This window comes from Sebastes fasciatus, chromosome 23 (assembly GCF_043250625.1).
Source record: "Sebastes fasciatus isolate fSebFas1 chromosome 23, fSebFas1.pri, whole genome shotgun sequence".
NCBI lineage: Eukaryota > Metazoa > Chordata > Actinopteri > Perciformes > Sebastidae > Sebastes > Sebastes fasciatus.
Window position 1 is genome coordinate 313,870 of NC_133817.1, and position 8,207 is coordinate 322,076.

Genomic DNA, 8,207 nt, shown 5'->3' on the forward strand with positions numbered 1-8,207 from the left:
AGTGTGACTGACATGTTGAGAGATGAGCAGGGAAATGAAACTCTGAGACTGCCTTCACGCTTCCTGCTCTCACTCTGTGTTCTCTCTCTCTCTCTCTCTCTCTCTCTTTCTCTCTCTCTCTCTCTCTCTCCTTCCCTCCCTCCCTCCCTTCCTCTCATTTCCTTATTTCCTTTCATCACCATCCTCCCTATATCTCATGCATTTCTCCTTCTTCTCTCTAACTCAATGGAAGGGGGGGGTAATAATTTATTCGTCTTCCTCGGCTGCTTTTTTACACAACTTCCAAAATGTGCCCAACGTGCCCCCCCCCCCTCCTCTATCAGGAGGATGAGAGGAAATGTGTGTGTGTGTGTGATGTACTCACGGCCTCGGTGTGCACGGGGTGCACGGCGAAGAGGAGGGCCGTGACGAAGGCCAGGTGTGAGTCTTTAAACACAAAGTGTTCACAGGTGTGCAGCAGCAGGCAGGTAACAGCACAGTGCAGACACACGTTGACCAGGTGGAAGTAGAGAGGAGTCAGACCGCCCAGCTGGATGTTCAACCTGACGGACACACACACACTAACATTATAGATATATCTATATATGTATCTATAGATATAGATATATATATTCAGCACTGGGGAGGAGATGTGTGAAAGTTATCAGACGGGACTAAAACTCATTCAGACTGATGGATAAATCAGTACAGACAGAGTTTCCCGTAAACCGACCAGATAAAGAGAATAAAGGTTGGACCTGCTCTATACAGTAGAATACAGTATATAGACACCGCTGTGGGTTAACGCTGGTTCAACACCTTCTACACCCTGGATGAGCCAGCAGACCCTCCTAACCCTCCTGGAGCTCAGCTCATAGAAACAGACATCCTGACCATCACTGAGCTCCTCCAGCTGCACTAACATCAGTCCTCCACAGCTGCAACAAGTCCCACATGAACCCTGTTTACATGTCTGCCTCTGGAACATCTGGATGGCTTCAATCCTGAAAGCTGAAGTCACATCAGACCAGCTGCTCTCTGCTCACACTCACTGTTCTAGAATAGTTATAGATCTATGTCTACAGCCTGATACTGTAGTCCTCCCCTAGATCTCCCTAGTCCTCCTAGTCCTCTCCTAGTCCTCCCCTAGTCCTCATAGTCCTCCCCTAGATCTCCCTAGTCCTCCTAGTCCTCTCCTAGTCCTCATAGTCCTCCCCTAGATCTCCCTAGTCCTCCTAGTCCTCTCCTAGTCCTCCTAGTCCTCCTAGTCCTCCCCTAGATCTCCCTAGTCCTCCTAGTCCTCTCCTAGTCCTCCCCTAGTCCTCATAGTCCTCCCCTAGATCTCCCTAGTCCTCCTAGTCCTCTCCTAGTCCTCCTAGTCCTCCTAGTCCTCCCCTAGATCTCCCTAGTCCTCCTAGTCCTCTCCTAGTCCTCCCCTAGTCCTCATAGTCCTCCCCTAGATCTCCCTAGTCCTCCTAGTCCTCTCCTAGTCCTCATAGTCCTCCCCTAGATCTCCCTAGTCCTCCTAGTCCTCTCCTAGTCCTCCCCTAGTCCTCATAGTCCTCCCCTAGATCTCCCTAGTCCTCCTAGTCCTCTCCTAGTCCTCCCCTAGTCCTCATAGTCCTCCCCTAGATCTCCCTAGTCCTCCTAGTCCTCTCCTAGTCCTCCCCTAGTCCTCCTAGTCCTCCCCTAGATCTCCCTAGTCCTCCTAGTCCTCCCTAGTGCTCCTAGTCCTCCCTAGTCCTCCCCTAGTCCTCCCTAGTGCTCCTAGTCCTCCCCTAGTCCTCTCTAGTCCTTCCTAGTCCTCCCCTAGTCCTCCCTAGTGCTCCTAGTCCTCCCCTAGTCCTCTCTAGTCCTTCCTAGTCCTCCCTAGTCCTCCCTGGTACTCTTTAGTCCTACCTGAAGGTGAGGATGCTGAGCGGTCGGTAGGACTTGTTACCTGAAGGTGAGGATGCTGAGCGGTCGGTAGGACTTGTTACCTGAAGGTGAGGATGCTGAGCGGTCGGTAGGACTTGTTACCTGAAGGTGAGGATGCTGAGCGGTCTGTAGGTAGTCCTACCTGAAGATGAGGATGCTCAAGTGTCTGTAGGTAGTCCTACCTGAAGGTGAGGATGCTGAGGGGTCGGTAGGACTTGTTACCTGAAGGTGAGGTCTCCTACCTGAAGGTGAGGATGCTGAGAGGTCGGTAGGACTTGTTACCTGAAGGTGAGGATGCTGAGAGGTCGGTATGACTTGTTACCTGAAGGTGAGGTCTCCTACCTGAAGGTGAGGATGCAGAGAGGTCGGTAGGACTTGTTACCTGAAGGTGAGGATGCAGAGAGGTCGGTAGGACTTGTTACCTGAAGGTGAGGTCTCCTACCTGAAGGTGAGGATGCAGAGAGGTCGGTATGACTTGTTACCTGAAGGTGAGGATGCAGAGAGGTCGGTAGGACTTGTTACCTGAAGGTGAGGTCTCCTACCTGAAGGTGAGGATGCTGAGAGGTCGGTATGACTTGTTACCTGAAGGTGAGGTCTCCTACCTGAAGGTGAGGATGCAGAGAGGTCGGTAGGACTTGTTACCTGAAGGTGAGGATGCAGAGAGGTCGGTAGGACTTGTTACCTGAAGGTGAGGATGCTGAGAGGTCGGTAGGACTTGTTACCTGAAGGTGAGGTGTGTTACCTGAAGGTGAGGATGCTGAGAGGTCTCCTACCTGAAGGTGAGGATGCTCAGGTGTCTGTAGGAGGTCCTACCTGAAGGTGAGGATGCTCAGGTGTCTGTAGGAGGTCCTACCTGAAGGTCAGGATGCTGAGCGGTCTGTAGGACTTGTTACCTGAAGGTGAGAATGCTCAGGTGTGTTTAGGTAGTCCTACCTGAAGGTGAGGATGCTCAGGTGTGTTTAGGTAGTCCTACCTGAAGGTGAGGATGCTCAGGTGTCTGTAGGACTTGTTACCTGAAGGTGAGGATGCTGAGCGGTCGGTAGGACTTGTGGCTCGTGTTGTCCTCCATCCTCTTCCCCCAGAAGTCGTCTCTGAAGATGTTGGAGATGCTGGATCCGGGTCGGACGTCCGGGTTGTTGATGATCGCCCAGACGTCGTCGTGCACTAACTCCCCGCGCACAGAGTTACTGTAGCAGAGCGCGCACAGCAACACGAGCACGAAGTATCGCCCCGCAGCACGCACGGCCTCGATCCGGACCAGGACCGGGACCGGGACCCGGACCGGGACCGGGACCCGGGGCTGCTGCCGGACTCTCATGTCCAACCGGGCTGCTCCATCTGCAGGGGGACGGAGGAGAGGACAGAGAGGACAGCCGGGGACATGTCTGGTATGTATCAGTAGGAAGCAGCTGAGTGAGGACAGGCTGCAAAGTGCTGCATTCAGGGACCGACGGAGAACGTCGGAATCACGAGTGTCATTCTTCAGTTTTTTTAATTTTTTAATTTTTAATTTTTAATTTATTTGCACGTACTGTATATAAAACTGCACAAAATCCAATCAATGAAATAAAAAAAAACAAACATGAAATGTGTGAGGAGAGGTCAAGAAGCCCCCCCCCCCAGGAGAAAAAAACACAATAACTAAAAAAGGAAGAAAAGATCTAAACTAACATCATCTAGAAAATACAACTAAAGTTAAACAACAACAAGAAGTACACAAAATGTGCAGAAAAACAAACCAAACAGTCAAAAACAATGAAATACATTAAAAAACAGATCAGAGAAAGATACAATATATGTGAACATATCAACACATAATGAGACATCCTGAATTAGATGTGATGTTCTGAGGACAACGAGCTGCTGATAACAGAATGGGTATTCTGGTGGATATCAGGATATCTGAGGGAGGACTGGTCGTGTCCTGTTTGTTCTGGTGAAGATGATTAACCTGTCTGGTATTATGGGAATGAATCTGAGAATTAGATTTAAAGAAGTTGCTAAACGATGATGTTAGAGAAGAACATATATTTATATATAAACACAGAACAGGAATATTGATGTCATAAACTGAAGGATGTTCAGTTTCCTGAACGGAGGAGCAGAAGCCTCCTCAGAGTTTCACAAAGGTGCTGATCTTACAAATCGTTTTTGCAACAAATAAAGATTATGAAGATTGGAGGGGTATTTATTATATATAACAATATTATCATAAATCAGATAATATATATATAATATAAGGTTAATACACAAGAAACATTTATGAAACTTCTTAGTAGTTTCTCATCTCATAGAAAACTGCATATTTGTCTTTACTGTGTTCTATTTCATTACTTTACTGTGTTCTATTTCATTACTTTACTGTATTCTATTTCATTACTTTACTGTGTTCTATTTCATTACTTTACTGTATTCTATTTCATTACTTTACTGTATTCTATTTCATTACTTTACTGTGTTCTATTTCATTACTTTACTGTGTTCTATTTCATTACTTTACTGTGTTCTATTTCATTACTTTACTGTGTTCTATTTCATTACTTTACTGTGTTCTATTTCATTACTTTACTGTATTCTATTTCATTACTTTACTGTATTCTATTTCATTACTTTACTGTATTCTATTTCATTACTTTACTGTGTTCTATTTCATTACTTTACTGTGTTCTATTTCATTACTTTACTGTGTTCTATTTCATTACTTTACTGTGTTCTATTTCATTACTTTACTGTGTTCTATTTCATTACTTTACTGTATTCTATTTCATTACTTTACTGTATTCTATTTCATTACTTTACTGTGTTCTATTTCATTACTTTACTGTATTCTATTTCATTACTTTACTGTGTTCTATTTCATTACTTTACTGTATTCTATTTCATTACTTTACTGTGTTCTATTTCATTACTTTACTGTATTCTATTTCATTACTTTACTGTGTTCTATTTCATTACTTTACTGTATTCTATTTCATTACTTTACTGTATTCTATTTCATTACTTTACTGTGTTCTATTTCATTACTTTACTGTGTTCTATTTCATTACTTTACTGTGTTCTATTTCATTACTTTACTGTGTTCTATTTCATTACTTTACTGTGTTCTATTTCATTACTTTACTGTGTTCTATTTCATTACTTTACTGTGTTCTATTTCATTACTTTACTGTGTTCTATTTCATTACTTTACTGTATTCTATTTCATTACTTTACTGTGTTCTATTTCATTACTTTACTGTGTTCTATTTCATTACTTTACTGTATTCTATTTCATTACTTTACTGTATTCTATTTCATTACTTTACTGTATTCTATTTCATTACTTTACTGTATTCTATTTCATTACTTTACTGTATTCTATTTCATTACTTTACTGTATTCTATTTCATTACTTTACTGTGTTCTATTTCATTACTTTACTGTATTCTATTTCATTACTTTACTGTGTTCTATTTCATTACTTTACTGTATTCTATTTCATTACTTTACTGTATTCTATTTCATTACTTTACTGTGTTCTATTTCATTACTTTACTGTATTCTATTTCATTACTTTACTGTGTTCTATTTCATTACTTTACTGTATTCTATTTCATTTAGGTTATTTAACATAATTTGTTTTATTGAACATATGCATTGGTTAACGTATTCTAAACGTTATTTATTATTAACACTATTGCACAATAATTGTGCAATAGTGTTAATAGTCTGTTTATTGTCAATAGTTTATATTGTTCCTATTCTTTAATATTTCCCCTTGCTTATATTACTGTTTTTATATTTCCTTCTATTGAATTGTTCATATTTTCTGTCTGTCTAGTTTTACTGAGTTGTATCTTGCTTCTTGTTTCCCCCGCTGTGGGGCTAATAAAGGAATATCTGATCTTATTGTACAGTCCATTTCCTTTGTGTCTTAAAATACTAAATTATATGTGAAAACAGTTGTTTGACAAGAAAAACATATTAACTCAATGTCCACTCGGCTTGTCAGCTTTCAGTCGCTTCTCATGGTCTTCCTCTTTGTGGAAAAAAAAGAAGTCCAGGAAAAACAGTATCTTTCCTTTCCTTCTTCTGTTAGAGATAGAGACCTGATGAATGTTGGTAGACTACATTAACACACTGATCTCTCTCTGTGGATGTCAGCCGAGAGATGAGAAGTGTTAATAATAGCATATTGACATAAAAGCAATTTTATCATTAAATAAGTTACTTCTCATAGTTAGAATAAATAACTGCAAAACATTATTCTGGAGGAGAATCAACCTGCTGTCTGTGTGCAGAAACAACCTAATGAAACTCATCTAAATACTCTGGTATTAGATATGAAGTCTAGTTATGATATGACCCTCAGAGTCTATGTGGGAATAATGAGATGTTAGTAGCAGCCTATAATGTTACTGTATGAATATGAGCCAGAACAGAACTCTGGAATAAACGACTTTCTGTGGAGTCCTGAACGCAGCATCAGCACCGAGAACCCGCCTCCTGACGCATGCGCAGTAGGACGCTGCCTCTCAGATCAGCTGCAGAAAATCAATGAAGCTCGGAGGAAACTGCAGGAGGAGCATGATGGAGCAGGATGGAGCATGATGGAGCACTATGGAGCAGGATGGAGCACCATGATGGAGCAGCATGATGGAGCACTATGGAGCATGATGGAGCAGGATGGAGCACCATGGAGCACCATGGAGCCTGATGGAGCAGGATGGAGCACGATGGAGCACCATGGAGCACGAGGGAGCAGGATGGAGCACGATGGAGCACGATGGAGCACAATGGAGCACGAGGGAGCAGGATGGAGCACGAGGGAGTAGGATGGAGCACGATGGAGCACCATGGAGCACGAGGGAGCAGGATGGAGCACGAGGGAGCAGAATGGAGCACGATGGAGCAGGATGGAGCAGGATGGAGCACGATGGAGCAGGATGGAGCACGAGGGAGTAGGATGGAGCACGATGGAGCACCATGGAGCACGAGGGAGCAGGATGGAGCACGATGGAGCACGATGGAGCACGAGGGAGCAGGATGGAGCAGGATGGAGCAGGATGGAGCACGATGGAGCACGAGGGAGCAGGATGGAGCACGATGGAGCAGGATGGAGCACGATGGAGCACGAGGGAGCAGGATGGAGCACGATGGAGCAGGATGGAGCAGGATGGAGCACGATGCAGCACCATGGAGCACGAGGGAGCAGGATGGAGCACGATGGAGCACGATGGAGCACAATGGAGCACGAGGGAGCAGGATGGAGCACGAGGGAGTAGGATGGAGCACGATGGAGCACCATGGAGCACGAGGGAGCAGGATGGAGCACGAGGGAGCAGGATGGAGCACGATGGAGCAGGATGGAGCAGGATGGAGCACGATGGAGCAGGATGGAGCACGAGGGAGTAGGATGGAGCACGATGGAGCACCATGGAGCACGAGGGAGCAGGATGGAGCACGATGGAGCACGATGGAGCACGATGGAGCACGAGGGAGCAGGATGGAGCACGATGGAGCAGGATGGAGCAGGATGGAGCACGATGGAGCACGATGGAGCACGAGGGAGCAGGATGGAGCACGATGGAGCACGATGGAGCACGATGGAGCACGAGGGAGCAGGATGGAGCACGATGGAGCAGGATGGAGCAGGATGGAGCACGATGGAGCACGATGGAGCACGAGGGAGCAGGATGGAGCACGATGGAGCAGGATGGAGCACGATGGAGCAGGATGGAGCAGGATGGAGCACGATGCAGCACGATGGAGCAGGATGGAGCAGGATGGAGCACGAGGGAGCAGGATGGAGCACGATGGAGCACGATGGAGCATGATGGAGCGCACACACACTGGACCTTTTCCTCTGTCAGTGGACCTGTAAACTATAGTTATAATATATGTATAGCTTCATATAAGATCAGATAACATAAGAACTACTGGTTTTAGTATCTAAAACTATTGTCTTTGATGCATGCAGAGTGTTCTCCAACATATTCAACAGCTGATGCTAAGTTCTCCGACCCTCTCTGTTAGTTTTCTGTGATGAGCCATCTGGATCTGAGCGTGCACGAGGCAACGGACCCGCTGGAGGAGCCAGAACATCTTTACTGTGAAGAGTTCTTCTGTTCTGGTTCCATTCAAATGATCCTTTATATAGAAGAGCTACTGTAGAGAGCAGAGTCCTCCTCCACGCAGCCTGCCATGGTTCTGCAGTAGTCCTGAATGGACCTGAAGGCATAGAACCGGTTTATATTCTACCTCTACATGTTCCAGTCTGTGCATGTGTCTTCATTGCATAAATTGGTACATAAGATCTTACAACAGATTGC

The 8,207-nt window shown here is 44.9% G+C and overlaps 1 protein-coding gene and 1 long non-coding RNA gene across 2 annotated transcripts in view; both read right to left on the reverse strand.

Annotated features, from left to right (window-relative positions):
* tmtc1 (transmembrane O-mannosyltransferase targeting cadherins 1) overlaps positions 1-3,301 on the reverse strand; it is a 13,743-nt gene extending 10,442 nt beyond the window's left edge. The window contains 2 exon segments of the mRNA XM_074626427.1: positions 332-542; positions 2,910-3,301. Of these exon segments, the coding sequence (XP_074482528.1) occupies positions 332-542; positions 2,910-3,214 (516 nt within the window). The 5' untranslated portion in view covers positions 3,215-3,301.
* LOC141762016 (uncharacterized) lies at positions 2,172-2,901 on the reverse strand. The gene is made up of 2 exons (XR_012592692.1): positions 2,312-2,901; positions 2,172-2,231 (listed from the first exon to the last, which is right to left on the reverse strand). It is a non-coding gene; the product is annotated as an uncharacterized LOC141762016 (long non-coding RNA).
* Positions 3,302-8,207: the final 4,906 nt, after the last annotated feature.